Source organism: Fukomys damarensis, unplaced genomic scaffold, assembly GCF_012274545.1.
Source record: "Fukomys damarensis isolate Sample0158 unplaced genomic scaffold, DMR_v1.0_HiC HiC_scaffold_34, whole genome shotgun sequence".
NCBI classification, from domain to species: Eukaryota; Metazoa; Chordata; class Mammalia; order Rodentia; family Bathyergidae; genus Fukomys; species Fukomys damarensis.
The window spans coordinates 20,850,796-20,868,972 of NW_022900946.1; the positions used below are offsets into that span (position 1 = coordinate 20,850,796).

The 18,177-nt window shown below is 46.6% G+C and overlaps 1 protein-coding gene across 1 annotated transcript in view; it reads right to left on the bottom strand.

Annotated features, from left to right (window-relative positions):
- The window catches only part of Ccnf (cyclin F), a 22,631-nt gene extending 4,662 nt beyond the window's left edge, over nt 1-17,969 (bottom strand). Inside the window, exons 1-13 of the mRNA XM_019204441.2 lie at nt 17,947-17,969; nt 16,867-17,021; nt 15,611-15,717; nt 14,398-14,465; nt 12,195-12,274; nt 11,673-11,726; nt 10,670-10,774; nt 10,297-10,374; nt 7,687-7,838; nt 5,104-5,268; nt 2,969-3,092; nt 2,553-2,733; nt 1,948-2,035 (exon numbers count right to left, since the gene is read on the bottom strand). Coding sequence (XP_019059986.1) covers nt 1,948-2,035; nt 2,553-2,733; nt 2,969-3,092; nt 5,104-5,268; nt 7,687-7,838; nt 10,297-10,374 — 788 coding nt within the window. The 5' untranslated portion in view covers nt 10,670-10,774; nt 11,673-11,726; nt 12,195-12,274; ... (2 more) ...; nt 16,867-17,021; nt 17,947-17,969. The remainder of the gene's footprint in view (nt 1-1,947; nt 2,036-2,552; nt 2,734-2,968; nt 3,093-5,103; nt 5,269-7,686; nt 7,839-10,296; nt 10,375-10,669; nt 10,775-11,672; nt 11,727-12,194; nt 12,275-14,397; nt 14,466-15,610; nt 15,718-16,866; nt 17,022-17,946) is intronic.
- Nucleotides 17,970-18,177: the final 208 nt, after the last annotated feature.

Sequence of the window (18,177 nt, forward strand, 5' to 3'; positions counted from 1 at the left end):
GGTGGCACATATCTGTAATCCCAGCACTCAGGATGCTGAGGCAGGAGGATCACTGTGAGTTCAACACCAGCCTGGGCTACATAGTGAGTTCCAGGTCAGTCTTAACTACACAATGAGACCCTGTCTCAAAAGCCAAACAAAACCCCACCTTAGTTTAGAAATAAAAGTTTTGAATTGTGATGGTTAATCTTGAACGTTAGTTTTTTTTTTCCAGCATAGGGATCGAACTTGGGACCCTGAGCTTGCAAGGCAGGTGGCAGCACCACTGAGCTAAATCCTGGGCTTGAATGTCAACTTAATTGGACAGAGAAACAGGAAATTAGAAAGCCCACTTTTGGTTATGTCTGAGTATGTTTTCAAGGATTGGCATGAGGGAGGAGCCCACCCTGCACGTGGGCCTGGGGACCCCGAGTGTCAAAAGTGGACAGAAGACGCCCTCTCACACAGGTCCTCACTCTTTTTCTGACTACCTTGAAGTGAGCAGCTTTCTTCCCCACGCCCTTCCACCATGAAGTCTCTGTTTTAGACACAAAGAACCCTGAAGCTATGAGCTATAATAAACCTTTTGTTCTCTAGTTGTTATTCTCAGGTATTTTGTCATAGAGACAAAAAAGCTGATTAACATACCAATCTAACTACACATAAAAACAACACAAAAAATTAACACACCTCAGTAACAACCTTTTTTTTTTTTTTTGAGACAGGGTCTCACTATGTAGTTGAAACTGACCTGGAACTCACTATGTAGCCCAGGCTGGTCTCGAACTCACAGCGATCCTCCTGCCTCAGCCTCCCGAGTGCTGGGATTACAGGCATGCGCCACCACGCCCAGCTTCAGGAACAACTTTTGTTGTCCAGTATCTGGTGACAGTTTGTGCTCCTAGAATGATCAAAGATGGGGGTCAAATACATTGACCCTTCTGCTGTCACCCTGGGATCTGGACTCTGCAGAAGAAAATGGTGGGCAAAAGCACATACCAACCCCAGGAAATGGTAACCAGTACCCACAGGTAGAGAACAGTGACGTGGGAGAAAACAGGATGGGTGGAGAGAAGAACTGGTCAAGAATGGGGGCTGTTCTGGAGGGTTTGATCTTATTCTAGAAACTGCAGAGCAAGGCTCTGGGTTGACATAAGCAGGAGGGATGCTCTGATTCCCTCCGATTCCAGGAGGCAGCAGGAGTGACCAAGATCTCAATGTGCGCATGTGTAAAGTATATCAGATGTAGAAGCTGCTAGGCTGCAGAGATGAAGGAAAAACAGAAACAAACTGGTCCTGGCTTGTGCTGGTATGACTGGGCCTCAAACACCAACTGACAAATGCAACCTGAAGGGGAATTCCCAACCAAAGGAGAGGGCAGTCGGCTTAGAAACACTAGCAAAATGATCTGGGCTGGAGAGGTCAAGGTTTAGATGTGGTCTGGACCTGGAAGTGGTTAAATCTCCTTGGAGGAGAAACTGGGAACAACAGAAAGCCAGAACGACTTGGACTCTCAGGATGGGGGCAGGGGACGAGAGAACCAGACTGAGGTGTCCTGGAGGAGGAAGCTGCAGGACTTGGAGGGAGGAGGGCACAGGGAGTGAGGGGAGCTGAGAATTGGGAGAAGCGAGTTGTGAGCAAAGTTCTGCAGGAATTGAGGAGGCAATGACAGCCAGACGCAGACTCAGCCCCAGTGTTCCAAGACTCACATAGCCTGCAGTCCTGCTGATCTGTACGAGGAGAGATCTGCACTGACCAAGAGCCGTTAATGAAGACACAAAGGGCTGGATGGAATTTGAGCCTTTACCTGGCAGATCATGGCCAGACGACGGGTTTCCTTATGGACTTACCACTGTCTTTGGGTGGTTTTGGGGACTGAACCCAGTGCCTTTGCACTGAGTTACATCCCCAGCCCTTTTATTTATTTGTGGGGGATTAAAGGCATGCATCATCGTAGCTCAGACTCACCATTTTTTATGTAGGTTCAAGACACAGGGCATGAGGTCTTCACAGGAGAACCCAGTGAGGTCCCACAGTTGAGTGGTCCAGGGCTGTGCTGGGGAGCAAAGCAGGCCAGGAATGCAATGGTTGTCTGACAACTCCCTGCAGGTTGTGTTCCTGGAGCTCAAGGTTGCAGCCCATTAAAATGGCTTTGACAAGCTCCCATGTAGAATGTGCATATTGTCAAGAATTTGAGAAACACTTCAACTAGAACCATCTCACCTCCCAACCCTATGCTACCTTTGGTCCATTCTGAAGGGATGGGCACTTAAAAAAAAAAACCAAAACAAAACATGTAACACTGGGGCTTGAACCCCTGGCCTTCATACTAAGCTATATATCCTTAGTCCTTTAAAAACTTTTTTATTTTCAGACATGGTCTTACTAAATCACTGAGTTGCTCAGGCTGGGCTCAAACTTATGATTCTCCTGCCTCAGCCTCCTAGATGTGCTGAGATTATAGGCATAGGCCACTATGTGCAGAGCACGTATTTCTTGTCATCCCGCCACCCTTCTCCTTTTTTAAGGACTTCCCCTGCCACCAGCAATCCCGTAGAGGGGCCACTCCTTACTCTGCCCATGCATCACTCTGGCCAGAAGCAGGGCTGCAGAGGCCAAGTGGGCTGGGGCATAGGCAGACAGGCTGGTGTGCAGCAGGGAGAGCTCGCAGAGGAAGCTGCACAGGTGCTGAGTTCTGGGTGCCACGGAGACCAGCGTCAGCAGGACCTCTTTGTAATCAACCACGGTAGGGACCTAGACAAAAGGCGAAGGTGGATGTGGGCTTTTTTCTTTTTTTTTTTCCCATCAAGAGCACACCAAGTGACAGCCCAGCAGGGACTTGGCCCTCACTCAGGGCATCGAGGCATGGCACAGACAGCTGACCCCTGGGGGTCCATAAGGATCTTCCAGGGGAGGAAAGCTGGATGTCTTCAGCTCGTCCTACTCCTCCTGTGACCCAAGCAGGGAGACAAAAGAAAGCCCTGCTTACTCGAATCTTCCCGTCCAGGGCGGAGACGATCTCTCCCATCATCCTCACCAGGTCCTCGTACTTGTATGTGTTGTCTGTGAGCCACACGGCCTCTCGAATCGTCAGGATCTCTTTACTGATGAACCTGCAACGTGGAGAGGGGGGCTCAGCCCTGAGTCCATCTCCTAAAGCAGGGAGAGGAACTGGGAGGCCTCAAGGTGAGGAGACCATGATGACGCTGAGCTTCACTGCCAAAGGAAGGCTATACAAGGGATCCAGCTGCCTCTGGACAATAAGAGACATTAAGGGGAGTGATGGTCAGAAGGTACTGGAAAGAAGAAAAATGTGAGCCTGCAGGTAGAAGCAGAGTAGGAGACGAAGAGCTACTGATCAGATACAACTGTCTCTGCAAAAGGGTCTATCATTCAGTTTTCCTAATGGCCTCAGAGACAAAGATTTGCCTTTTTTCTTTTATTCTTTTGATGCTACTGGGGATCAAACCCAGGACTTGGCATATGGCTAGGCAAATGCTGTACTCAGCAGCACTCCTAGACTGTGTCTTGATTTTTCTTGTTTTGTTTTTTGAGACAGGGTCTCACTATGTAGTTGAGGCTGACCTGGAACTCACTGTGTAGCCCAGGCTGGTCTCGAACTCACAGAGATCCTCCTGCCTCAGCCTCCCGAGTGCTGGGATTACAGGTGTGGGCCACCATGCCCGGCGTCAGGAATTTTGATTGTCCAAAAGATAGCGGACACCCAGTTCTCTATTGTCTGCCAGTGTCAACCATCAGGGAACATCCTACTCCAGAGGCCCTGAAGATAATCTCCTAAATGAGAATGGACCAGGACCCAGTTTGTTCTCTGCAGTTTACATATTTGTCATTGGCTTGACAGGACAGAAGGGACAGGAGTTACACCTCCCGACATAAAGGCCACATATGCCCAAAAGAGGGGATATTATGGGCTTCTGAGAGCAGAACTGGCACATCTTTAAAGCCATTTCCAGAGGTTATAATCTATTGTCCGTGGCCCAGTAATTTGTTCTGAGACTGCAACAATGTAACTGTGCTGTTAGATAAAGGAAGGCAGCAACCCCTTGTTCATCAGCATCTCTGGTCAGACTACCTGGGAGGCGGGCCGGGGATTTAGCTCAGTGGTTCCGCTGCCTGCCTTGCAAGTGCAAGGACTCCAGTTTGATCCCCGGTACCAAAAAAAAAGAAAAAAAGAAAAGAATACCTGGGATGGTGCCAGAAGAGCTGGCACAAAGAGCGCTCTGGACTGGGTGTGGCAGGGTCTGCTCACTGATCCTGAATTCCTCACTTCTTTTTTTTTTTGGTACCGGGGATCGAACTCAGGACCTTGCACTTGTGAGGCAGGCGGCGGCACCACTGAGCTAAATCCCCCAGCCCCTCCTCACTGCTCTGTAGGGTACTGTGACCCCGCTTTGAGCGGGCACATAGCCGTCCAAGGGGGCTACAGTTTCTGTCATGGCCTGACATGGTGACATGAGTACACTGCGTGACAAGGGGGACGCTGGAAGCTATGGTGACAAGGGCAGCCACTGGTGGACGGCAGACAGCGAGATGGGAGCCAGGGTCCCTTCATGACCTCTTGAAATAAAAAATGACCCCAGTGACATTGGCAAGACAGAAATAGATACCTGCAGTTCTCATCATGGCCGAGAGCAGCCAAACCCATTCTTACTCTCTAGGCCTCGCACACAAGGACAGTGGGTCTGGAACGTATCTCCTAGTGGAAGTAGTAGCTCAAGCTAGGAATGTTTGGTTTAGGAAAACAAGAAAACTCAACCTCAAGAGACATGGTTCTCTCTGTGAACTCTGAGGACCACAGAGGAAGAAGGCAGCCAACTGTGACCCTCTTTAAGGACAACACCCTCAGGAGCCAAGGGAGGTGTGGTCTAGTCTGTGCCTGTTTGAATTCATACTCTGGGTTCTGAGACCATGTGCCAAGATGAGGTGCTGCACAATGGCCATGCCAAGGGTCAGTTCTGCCATCCCCACCTGTGAGGCAGGTAAGACCCTTAAGACTTATCGCTCTTACGAACTAGCCACTAGCGTAGGAAGGACAAGTGACCTCCAAGAAGAGCCAGCACTTTCAAACACCAGCCCTACTGGCTGGATCAACGGGCTTCTCACCGGGTGCAGATGACCATGCAGGCAATACCCAGCAGCTGGAGCTTGTAACGGGGCACCACCCTCCTCCTCAGGTACCGGTCTACACACTCCACTGTCAGGTGAAGGCACAGGCTTGTGAAGTCCTTCATGGTGGCAACTTCTACCAGCCAGTCAATCAGAATGTACCTGTGGAAAGAGTGCCGCCTAGGTCATTTATAAAATGTATAGTGTGTTCTGCAATAAACCAAAGAGCCCAAAATCCCACCAGAACAAGCACCGAGTCCCTGCACTGGAGTTCTGCTGGTCCAACTCAGCAACCTGACTGATGCCTGAGGGCTGACCGTCCCTCTCCACCAGAAGGCTACACCCCAGGGATCAGGGTCACAAACTAAGAGAATGCTGCAAGGATACCCAAATATGGTTAACATCTTTCTGAACAAGGGACGGTTGTCTTAAAGCAGGGAGAACTGAGCCAACAGAAAACAGGAGAAGAATGGTGACAATGCAGGCTCTGCTGGAGACAGGAAGGGAAGGTTCCAGGGGCAGCCCGGACAGAAGCACATTCAGAAGTGGTGGGATAGAGGGGGACAGCAGAGGTGATGGAAGGGTGGTTGGGAGGGTGGGATCAGACAAGCCTCTATTTACTTCCAAAAGGAAGCACCTACAAGTGTTGGGTGTGTAAAGCTTAAACCCACCAGGACTCAACAGACTAGGGAGCTTAATAATCTGACTTCTAAAACAGACCACTTTAAAATGGTTAACTTTATGCTTAAAGCCCACACAGACATAAATGAATAATAATTATTTTGTAGTACTGGGGATTAAACTTAGGGCCTTTGCACTGAGCTATATCCCTAGCCCATTTTTAATTTCTTAATTTTGAGACAGGGTCTCATTGAGTTACTTAATTCCCAAGACTGGGCTCTAACTTGTGATCTTCCTGACTCAGTACTGCTGAGATTATAGGTTTGTGTCACCACGCCTGAATAAGAATTATTGGGAAAAACACATGACAAACAATAAAACAAAAATGAACAAACTGCAGACTAAGGGAACTAGAAGGTATTAACTCCTTCTAAATGAAGAGGTGAGAAACATGGAGGCCAGGTAGGGGATGCCAGTTCCATGCCCGGGATGCAAAGGCACTCCAGTTGTTGAGCTTTACCACAGGAGCAGAGGGGTGCGAGTGTACGTGTATGTCAGAGAGCAGGCCTCTTCAGGGAAGGGACAGTCATTGGGGGGCGGATAGTGCGGATCGAACTCAGGACCTTGTGTTTGTGAGGCAAGCGGCAGAACCACTGAGATAAATCCCCAGTCCCAGACATTTCTTAAAAAATAAATATTGATTAGCCAGGCATGGTGGTGCACACCTGTAATCCCAGCACTCGGGAGACTAAGGCAGGAGGATCACTGTGAGTTTAAAATCATCCTGGGCTACATAGTGAGTTCCAGGCAGTCTCAACCACATAATGAGATCCTGTCTCAAAAAAAACCCCAAAAAGTAAAAAATAAATATTTATTGCTCAGGTTACTATAATTTTATTATGTGCCAGGCAGTGTTTCCTAAGAGCCAGAGGCTGTCCAATGTAAATCTAAAACATATTTGAAATCTCATGTAAGCTTACAAAAGTCATTCACTTTTTCCATTTACCCTCTAGTGTGTTGTGATTTAGTGTAACAGTGTGTTTTCTGCTCACCTTGGAGCCCCCATAGAATGATGCAGATCATGCCGGGTGTCATGACAGCTGCCGTGGGGGTCATAGCTCCCTGGGGCTGGCCTGGACTGCCCAGCCACTGAGTTTCGCAAAGCATATTGATGCTTGTAGAGGTGGGATGTAACCAAAAATGTTGTAGGGCTTGGGGCTATAGGTCAGCAGTGAAATTTAACCTGGAGGAAACTCTAGGATCAATTTCTAGCACCCCCCCACCCCAAAAGCTATCTTTCAGCATCAGAAACTGAGAATAAGAGTTCCATCTTTTTTGTTTGTTTGTTTGTTTGTTTTTTGAGACAGGGTCTCACTATGTAGTTGAGACTGACCTGGAACTCACTATGTAGCCCAGGCTGTTCTCGAAATCACAGCGATCCTCCTGCCTCAGCCTCCCGAGTGCTGGGATTACAGGCGTGGGCCACCACGCCTGGCAGAGTCCCATCATTTTGGACAGATTGCTTTATAAAGTGTTCTGTGGTTTTAAAAAAGATAACTGGCGGGCCAGGGAGTTAGCTCAGCGGTTCGGTGGCCTGCCTTGCAAGTACAAGGACCTGAGTTTAATCCCCAGTACCAAAAAAAAAAAAAAAAAAAAAAAAAAAAAACAAAACATAACTGGCAAGGATATTTATTCTTCAGAGTCCTGATTGCTTAGTCATTACTGGTTTTAGAAACACAACACATGCACACACACAAAAGGGGGAATTCTAGTAGATTGTTAGTGGACTATCACAGTGCCCTCTGAAGGTGATCTAGGTATTGCTCTGCCATCACCTCGGACCCATGGATTCATTTTTTTTTTTTTTTTTTTTTTTTTGCAGTGTTAAGGAGACTGAACCCAGGGCTGGGCTCAAACATGCACCATACTGGGCTACCTCAAGGCTCTTGAATGTCTCACCTCATTGTGTCGTTCAGTCCCTTCTGCACAGAGAAAACCTGCTGCTTACTGACAGCTTGGGATGCCTGGAACAACTGGCAGACTACCTCACTGCAGGCTTTTGCTTCTAGTCCAAGCTGGTTTCCATTTGCGCAGGCTTTGGCTAAAGCCAGCTGAGGACAGAAAGACAAGAGAAACATGAGCATCAGATTGCCTACTTCTGAAGGGAAGGGCTCTTCAGGTAGAAAACACAGGTATACACACTTGCCTACTGAAGCCTTCTCAATCTTCTGGAATTGTATGGCTAAGATCTTTAGTATTATTCTCTTTGGAATAAGTAGTATACCACAAAAAAATTTTTGAACAGAACGAAAGGTAGATGAGTTGCCTTCCCAAAGTGAAGGTTCTCAAGGAATTTAGGTGTCCTGCTCACATTGTGAAAAACTTCATTTCTGGGGCCAGGGATTTAGCTCAGTGGTGCCATGCCTGCCTCGCAAGTGCAAGGTGCTGAGTTCAATCCCCAGTATTAAAAAAAAAAAAAAAAAAAAAAGAACATAAAACTGCCTAAAACCCAAAAAACTTGTTTCTGTTCAACCTTAGTGTAAAAGTAAGTCATTCTATGGGAGGCTGTACCACAAAGTAATAAGAGCTGGCTGAAAGCCAGGTATAGCGACATATGCTTGTAATTTTAGCCACTGGGAAGGCTAAGGCAGGAAGATCTCACAAGATGTCATGTTTCAAACCAGCCTGGGGAACTACTTGAACCTGTCTCAAAATAAGGGTGGGGATGTAGCTTAGTGGGAGAGCTCTTGCCTAGCACGTGTTATGCACTGGACTTGATAGCTAGCATCATAAAAACAAACACAACCAAGAACTACAACAAAAAATAAAGGCTGGCAGGAGCAAAGATGCTTTGTCTTTTAAAATCTGGACTCAAGCCAGACATGGTGGTACATGCCTATAATCACAGCACTTCGGAGGTTGAGATAGGAGGATCGCCACAAGTTCAAGGCCAGCCTGAATTACATAGTGAGACCTTGTCTCAAAAAACCAGCTCCTCCTAAAAAAACCCAACCCCCCCCCAAAAAAAAAATCTGGACTTGTGACCACAGACAAAACTAGAAACCTCTCTGCACCTCAGTTTCCTTTTTCATGATACATGATCAGCCTTTGAGTCAGCACTTGGCACTTACCTGCCAAGCACCCATTAAGACAGCTGGTCACTGTCAACCATGTTTATACATTTCCTTCTGGATTTTACTAGGGATTTGTGTATATGCTATATGTATATATGTATAAGGGCGTGCATCTGGGACCATTAATATACATACATCCTATCTTTTCTTTGCCTTCCTAACAATACCAAATTATTAGATATAACTAGAGATTATTAAACATCTACAGGCACATTCCACCTATATTTAGTTCCTTACCCAGTGAGTCCACAGGAGTACCCATACTTTGCAACATCCAACCCAAGTGCTTTCTGAAAGCTTTGTGCTGGTTTTCGTACCACTCATAGGAACACTTTGTTCAACTCACCTTCACCAACAAAACTATCACCACTGAAAAGACCTATTGGCAAGAATTATTAGCTACCTACTCAGAAACATAAATTTGCTAATCCAATCAGCTCAAAGTATCTCATTTAAAGCCCCCCCCCACCCCCAGACAGGGTCTTGCTATGTTCTTCAGCCTGGCTTTGAACTCACAATATAGCCCAGGCTGGCCTCAAACTTGTAGTGATCCTCCTGCCTCACCTCCTGAGTGCTAGGATTTCAGAAGTGTACCACCACCCCTGGCTTTGTTGTTCTGCTTTATAACTAGTTGTATTTATTTACGGATGACTTTGAGCTTCATGTAGAAGTAAACTTCTTGTAAATGTAATATCGCTTATAAATCTTTTGGACAAGAACACAACATTCTGTGACACATCAGACTAAAGCCATTTATGTTTTTTCCCTAGTATGTCAATGTAGATGACTTTCTATTCCACTTGTAGTTGCTTTGCAAGGGGGAGGGGCTTACATACTTGTCCTGAAACTTCTTTATCGATGTAAGGAGAGATGGTCTGGTAAAACACAACTACAGATCCTTGATATCCTGGCTAGATGGCTCGAGCAGGGCTTGCTACTCACAAGAACAGGAAAGCAATTCATGTGCTCCTCTGCTCTCTGGTAGCTTCAACTTTCACCGTCAAGACAAGCATTACATACAGGACAACTTTTGAGAATTAAATAAATTCTGACAGCAGGTATACCCCACGAGCACTTAGAATTCAGAGGCTGGTGGCTAAGAGGCAAGAGCGGACATGAATAGAAATGTATGAGGCACTTATGGGCTCTTCTCCCCGCAAAACAATAAGCTAAACTCCTTTCAGATTTAGCTGTAGCCAAACACATGCCTATAATCCTAGCACTTGGGAGGATGAGGCAGGAGGATACCTGAAAGTTTAAGGCCAGCTTGTGCCACATAGTGATTTCAAGGCCAGCATGAATTATATAGCAAGCTCCTGTCTCCAAAAAAAACATTCAGCTCTAGCCCTGGACCAATCTTACTGCATCCTTCAGTCTCCTTTTTTGAGGCCAGATATTCTTGCCCCTAGGCTGTAAGGCCAGTTTCTTTTGTCACCTGTGCTTCCCAGCAGCCTTTGGCAGCGTAGTCCCTGAGTTTCCGGAAGCTATGGAGGCATCGTCCGGGGTCTGACATCTGTCAACAGGAAAAAAGTTGCCTTTATATTCTTGTGTCTTCAGAGGAATTTGGAACCGACCCATGGGGTTCTTAAATGTCTCCTCTCCCACCCCCCATAAGATTCCCTGACTGCTGGCTCCTCAGCCTTTATCTTCAAACAATGGTGGATGTTGAGGGTATTGAAAGCAGCCTGCTCCCACAAACTGTGAAAAGGTCCTTCCTTTTGCCAACAGTCTGATGCAAGGGCTGGCTAGTTTTAGAAATTGGGCCTTTGGTCAACATTCCTCCTTCCCCCAAACCTTGGTCCACTCACATCTGTCTTCCTGTCACTTTCCCACAGGAGGTATGAGCTGGCCAAGCATCCCTGATGAGCAGACTCTTCAAACAGGTCACGGGCCTGCTTCCTCTTCTCTTCATCCTACAGCGAGGCCAAACGCAGCTGGTTCTTTTCTTATCTTCTATTCAATGTTCATTCATTCTACCAACCTCCCTCCTCAACCTCCACATTCCTAAGCAGTCAAACTCCCTGTGATAACTGACATGTTAACTAAATCAGAGTAGAAATGACTTCTGTAAAGATACACCACTTGACAGCCAACGAAGGGTGCAGACTTGGACCTGTGGCCTCAGGGGCTCTGCTTTTGCTGGAGATTGATGCACGGGCTTGGCTTGTAGATTCCCTAGCTCACCTCTGGGCCACCCAAGGCCTGCCTTTCAGTCTTGCTGCCAAAGGAAATGCCCTGAATCTAGATAGTGGTGCTGATGGCTCTCTGGATCCTCTACCTCCTCACTCTCCCTCAACATCCCTCCCTAATGCTTTCTCTACAAGTTATGATCTTCCCCAAATCTAATGCAAAGGGGGTTCACTGTGATCACAAAGCTTATTAAAACCTCAAGAGCAGGGCTGAGGATTTAGCTCAGTGGTTCTGGTGCCTGCCTTGCAAGCACAAGGACCTGAGTTCGATCCCCGGTATCAAAAAAAAAACCTCAAGAGCAGATAATCCAACTACCCATCATACAAACGTGTCAGCACCACCTGCTCAGTTCCTGATAGATTTGCTCTGCTATGTCTCTTGCACACAGTGCCCCATTTAATTCTCACAGCTATCCCAAGAGTAAGGCACATAATCCACCAATAACCTCTTTTCTCTTCCCAAAGAGCCAGTCCCGTAGAGCCCAGCCCTGTGGCCTCTCTGGGCAGGGCTTGGCTTTTGCATTGACCTTTGATGCCTTCCACTGCTTTTCACAGACTTCCTAGATTCCAGCCAGTGTCAAACCAGACAGAAATTCCAAGTGCAGGGAACAAGTTGACTAACCTCGAAAAGATTCAGTACTCTTCCTAAGCAGTGCAATATGGATGCTTTATGAGTCTTAAAAAAAAAAAAAAGGAAAAAGAAGTGTGAGTCCCAGCAGAGAACTGTTAGGGGGCAACTTCCCCACCCTGGCCAGCCCATCTCATGAACAGGACCACTTCCCAGTATCAGACTTTAGCTCTGGTGCTTTACATAGCCTCAGCCCCATGTTTCCAGCTACCAACACATTCGCCTAATGTTCTGCCAACTACTCCAGGCCCCAATCCCTCCATTACATTTATACTTGATGTTCTGCACCTCTGTTTCCTCTGGGTTTCCAATTTTACATATCAAAAGGTTCTGCCCAAGGGTTCTCCGATGTCCCAGACCCTGTGGGTGGACCTGTGGGTGCTGCTCCCCACCAGGACTTACTCTCCGTAGCTGACACTCTGCCCTGAGACTCTCATGGACCACAGCCTTGCAACAGCTTCCAGACACAGACCAAGGTGGGCGGATGAAAAGCCAGATAAAAGGTGAGGCACTCACATTCAGTCGCTCGGCCAGACTGAAGAAGTGAGAGGCTTTCAGGCCATTCACTTCTGCTCGGGCCTCATCAGACACAGACACTGCGGGACAGACAGGAGAGAAACCAGGGATGTCTCTGGGGGATGGGATAAAGAAAGTTCCCCAGTGTTTCTGGGAAGTCTAAAAGAGCAAGCCCACTGTAGTAAAGTTTCTGATGTTTTACGAAAGAAAAGCCCTCTAGGGTGGAGGTGCCTTCCCTTTCTTCCCCTGTTTAAGTCTAGAAGGGGCTGGGTTGTCTTTGTGACCATAGGCTCTGCTGGAGTCCTTCTGGAAGCATGGATTTTAACATCAAGGGACAGTACTCCCCATAGAGCCAGTCCTGTATTTCCCTCCTGCAGGAAACTACTGCCTGACCCCCTGCTAATGGGTTAATGAGGGAGAGGTTCTTTTAGGGATCAGAATATTCTAAAATTAGGCAGTGATAATGGATGCATAACTCTGTAAATATATTAAAAACCACTGGAAAAGCCAGATGTGGTGGCACGTGCTGGTAACCTCAGCTCCTTAGGAGGCTGAAGCAGGAGGTTCAGAAGTTCAAGACCATGCTTGGCAACCTAGTGAGACCCCCATCTCAAAAAAAAAAGACAGCAACAGCGCTGGGGACTTGGCTCAGTGGTGCCACACCTACCTTGCAAGCACAAGATCCTAAGTTTGATCCCCGATACTAAGAAAAAAAGAACAACAAAAAAACCCAACACCCGCAAAAGCCCACTAAATTGTACACTGTAGCAACACAAATTAAGTTCTCATCAGATAAGAACTGCCATCTGATGAAAGCCTGGATGCAGAATCTCAGCTCTCCTGGGCCTGGAGGAGAGATCTGCTCAAGGGCTCCATGAGTTGCAATATTCTTGTCAGCTGGTCAAGGGCAGTGACTATCTCTCTCTAGGCAAGAACCAGAGTTTTAGACTTTTTAGGACAGTACTGAGGACAGAACCCAAGATACTCTATCATTGAGCAATATCCTGAGTCCCTTTCACTTTTTGAGACAAAGTCTCACTAAATTGCCTGGGCTGGCCTTGAACTTTCAATCCTCCTGCCTTAGCCTCCCAAGTAACTGGGAATATAACACCAAGCTAAAACATCAGACTTTTTCCCTGTGTTGCACTAGGTATTGAAACCCAGGTCTCCATGCATGCTAAGCAAGTACCCTTTGCACTAAGCTACATTCCCTAGAACAAGATATCAGATCTTTCAAAAGCAAGAAAATGGCAGGGCAGGCTATAACCCAATCATTATATGTGTTGGGAGCTGAGATAACATAGACTTGTGAGCTCATTCTTTGGAGTGCTGAACAGATAAGCAGAAGTAAAGCCTATACAAGGATCTTTCAAGAAGCAAGTGGAAGCCAGGCATGGTGGCACAGGCCTGTAATCCCAGCAGTCCGGAGGATGAGGCAGGAGGATCGCTGTGAGTTTGAGACCAGCCTGGACTACATAGTGAGTTCCAAGTCAAGCTCAACTACATAGTGAGACCCTGTCTCAAAAAAATAAAATAAAAAGCAAGTGGAGCCTACACAAGGATCTTTCAAGGAGCACCTGGCCTTGAGGGGCAGAGGAACCCAAGCATGAGGCTGGCTCTGACCTCTTCCTGCATGGAACCATGGCTGCCTACATGATTGCCACCTTGTGGAATCAGGCATGCACTTCTGTCCCTAAGTTCCACAGACAATGGCTGAGGAAAAACCATGTCTACACGTGGGCCTCAGTGTTAATCAGACTGAAGGTGGGAGCCTGGTTTGTCCAAGCAGCTCCCATTCTGAGGAGGCTCTGTTCAGCATTAGGATTTGCTAAAACAAGAGGTGACACTCTTGGAACCTAAGTCAAAATACTGATGGGTCTCTGCTCATAAGGCATCTCCTGGCATAAGCTATCATGAAGAGACAGTAAAGCAGACCATCAGATATAGCAAGAGTACCTAAACTGCTCAGAAAGTTGGCTATGGCAGCACATGTCTATAATCCCAGCAGCTGGGAGGCTAAAGAAGGAAGATTAGTACAACTGTGAGGCCAGCCTGGGCTACATAGAAAATTAAAGGCCACCCTGAACTACATAGTGAGGCACTGTCTCAAAAACCCAAATTGCTCATGCTGGATGCATTATCTCAAAAAGGTCAAAGGTGGGTTCTTGTGTAAAGTATCAACAGTAAGGGCACTGTTACTTACGGCCTTCATTGTAGAGGTAGGCTATGCCTAGCTTCACAGCAGCTTCAAAATTTCCCTTTTCAGCAGCCCTAAACATTAAGAACACAAACATCACAGGATTTTATGCCACAGAGGTTATATACTACCACAGCACTGGAAGCTGGGATATTTTTAATTGAAAATTTTTTTATGCAACATATCAGTTATTCATTATATGCTATGACATGGATAAACCTTGAAAATATGCTCGTGAAAGAAGCCAGTCTCAGAACACCATGTATTATTACTTATTTACATGAAATGTCTCGAATAGGCAAATCCAAAGACAGAAAATAAAGTAAAGGTTGCCTAAGGTTTAGAGGATTATGTGGAAAAGGTCTGTGCAGGGGGCAGGTGGTGACAGCCAGCAAGTTCAAGATTTCTTTTTACAATGATAAGGATGTTCCAAAATTAGTGGTGATATTTGCATAATTTGAATATACTGGAAAATCACTGAGTTAAGACATTTCAAATGAGGGACCTGCTCGATGCATAGATTATGTCTCTAAGAAATATACATATTTTATCCAGAAGCAGCTCAAGCACAGCCACAGCAAAATGGTCACAGTATACTTGTTGGATAGCTACTTGGATCTATGGCAATTCAAGCAGATGAGGCTACATTATTGCATAATTGGGAAGATTCCCTCTTGAATCAAGGTTTCTCAACTTGGTTAAACAAGAAGGCTCCAACTGAGCCCCCTAGTTCTAAGAGCAGGCTCCAGAACCAGTAGCACTCTTGGTTAGTGGGCCTGGTTGCTAGCTCTTGGGCTCATAAATTGCAGGTTCGTGTCCCCTTCAGCCTTCCCTTGGGTCATAACTCCAGGTGAGTGGGCCCACCCAGTGAGTAGAGTGCAGAAAGACTGCAATCACATGGTTATGAACAATGGGAGAGAAAGCTGAATAAATCTTTCACAGGCTAGCGACACACATCTCAGTCACATGAGAATAGGCCACAGCCCAAGGGAGACCTTCTGGAAGCACCACAGGCAAGGGGAAAGGGTGATGACATGGGCTGCTGAATGTGGTATAATTCGGTGGGTCAGTTCTACATCCTTGGTGAGATGAGCCAATATCCTGAGAAACAGCACCAGTAAAACAGTTTCTGAATCAGGCATTGGGGCATAAGCTTGCATAGGAGAGGCTCAAAGACAGGAAGAAATCAAGCCATCTGTTTCTCAGGGTGCAGAGATACCTTTCAAAGAGCTTCAGGTTCTTTGGAGAAGGCCATAGCTCCTGGAAGCTGGCACATGCCCACACACTGGAATGGTTATCCACCAGGTACTTCAGGTGGGAGTGCACCTGCAGAGCAATGGAAACCAAGGGGGGATTACTGAAGGACTGTCCCCAAAGCCCTGTTCCTAGAGGCTCTTGAAGACAGGACATCACAGATACGGAGCATCCTGTCTCCTGCCCAATCCCAAGCAGTGAAAGACTCAGTCTCAATGTATCAAAGACAGACATACATGGCACAGACAAGAGTCCAGAGATGAGTTTCTCTGAGGTTCTAAGAGGAGAAGAGCAATGGTCTCAGAAAAAAAGAATAAGCATCTAGGTTAAGAAAGAGTGAATGGCATCTCTGCAGAAGTATACACCTGGAAGAACTGGGGAAACCAACTCTAAATGGAAGCAGGCACGAGTGAGAGCTGTCTTGTTTCTCTCTACCAAGGGCCTTGCTAGTGGAAACACTGCCTGGAGCTTGGAGGTCACGAACACAAGGAAAAAAACTGACATCCGTGGTGGCAAGCTCAGGTTGGACCAGCAGCCTCTGGGCAGGAAATGCCCCAAACCAGGACCCTCAGCAGAGGTGAACACTTTAAATGCTAAAGTTTTCACTGCTTTGGGAATCTACAACCCTATGAGTTCCACGGGTATATTATGAATATAATGGAGGTGGTTTTGGGTGCCAGGAAATAGGTTCTAGCTGGAGATTTCCTACCAATTTGCTGTATATCCTAGGATAAATCGCCAAAGTGGTTCCAAAATGATCCCTTCAGTTCACTGCATGTTACATAGGATTTGTCCTTAAGAATTCTTTGTAATACTTTTTTTTTCTTCTTTGAGACAGGGTCTCACTATGTAGTTCAAGCTGGCCTTGAACTCATGATGTAGCTAGGCTGGCCCCAAACTTGAAATTCTCCTGACTCAGCCTCCTAAGCGTTGGGACTATAGGTATGCACCACCATGCTCAGACTATTTTATATCTTAAGGGACACACACTTCACTGCCATAGGATACTTTCTCTGTGGAAATAAACATTATAATGAATGAAATTGAACTTTAGCACCCAGTTCTCTAATCTGAACATGTTCAATTACCTATTAACAATATCACCCTTGTTTCCTTTGCCCTCCTTGTAGCCAAAGTTTTGTTCCAACATATAAGAATCTGAGGCCTTGCTGGGATAATCAACAATGCCAGGACTGGTATTGCTTTCATCTGGTGACTTACAGCTCGTACAGCAAGGATGTCTCCAACAGAAAGCCACTTTAGGATGTGAAAGAGCACATCTTCTGGTAGACTCAAGATTGATAGGTTTCGGGGTCTCCTCCTTATTCTTCGCTTGGTAGGGTAACAGAAACACTTGGCACACCTACAGTGGATCACTTAAGAAAAAAAGAAAGAAAAACTCAGAAATCTTGATGAGATGAAAACCTGTATTTGAAATTGATTTCACAGTTACTACCCCTGCAGCACAAAAGAAGAAATTGACTTGTTTCAAAGATTAAGTAAAGGAGTAGCAAATGGATTATGGAAGACATCGTCATTTGTTCAATATCTTTTTTGTTTGTTTTGTTTTTGATACCGGGGATCGAACTCTGGTCCTTGCGATTGAGAGGCAGGTGGCAGCACCACTGAGCTAAATCTCCAGCCCTATTTGTTCAATATCTAACAAATATTCACGGTGAACAGCAGTTATCAATATTGGCTATTGGTAACTTTCTGATCCAGCAAAGGACCTGGAGGTTCAATTCAGCAGATGTCAGAGCAGCCCAGCCCCTGAGTTTCAGCGTCCTCCACTGTAAAATAAGGACTCAGTAGCTACTCGGCAAGGTGGTCCAAATCCCAACACAAGACTTAGACGCACAGAGATGAAAACATCAAAGTTCAGGCCCTCTGCCCTCAGCAAGGTGGTTCTAACTCCTCTAGTAACTCCTTCCTCATTCTAAGCAGATAGCATTACCTCTTATTTCATAGGAAAATGGAAGTCCTGCTTCCCCATCTACAAATTTATGTCTTTTAGCTCATCCTTACTGCCCTGAGGAAAGTGGCTGCTTTTCTGACTATGTATCCCTTCCCTGGGCTTCTCCAGGGGGCCTCCCCACCCCCCCAGGTCTTCCTGCCAGCAACTAAACGTACTTCAGAGACAAATAAATACTCAAGGCGAAACATTCGCAAAGATTACATGGATGTTACCATAAAAGTTTCCTCTATCCCTCGCTCTAGAACAGATACTTGGAGATATTTAATCCCCACTATAATAAGTGGGAATTGTGTGTCTTGTCGACCTGTCCCTCCCGCGCGACAGACCCCGCGATGTGTTAGCTGGCGTGGGCTCCAGGTGAGCGGGTGCAGGTGTGCACTGACGGGCGCCAGGCGGGTCCTGGCTACCCGCGACGCCTAGTCCTGCCACTCGCCCCGCAGACACTTGACTCCACGAAGAAGCCGCCGTAGTTTGCTCCGCAGAAAACCCGGCAAGGAGACGCTGCGGGTATTTAAACCACCCAGGGGCCCCCGCGCGGTCGTGCGCTGCAGTGGGGG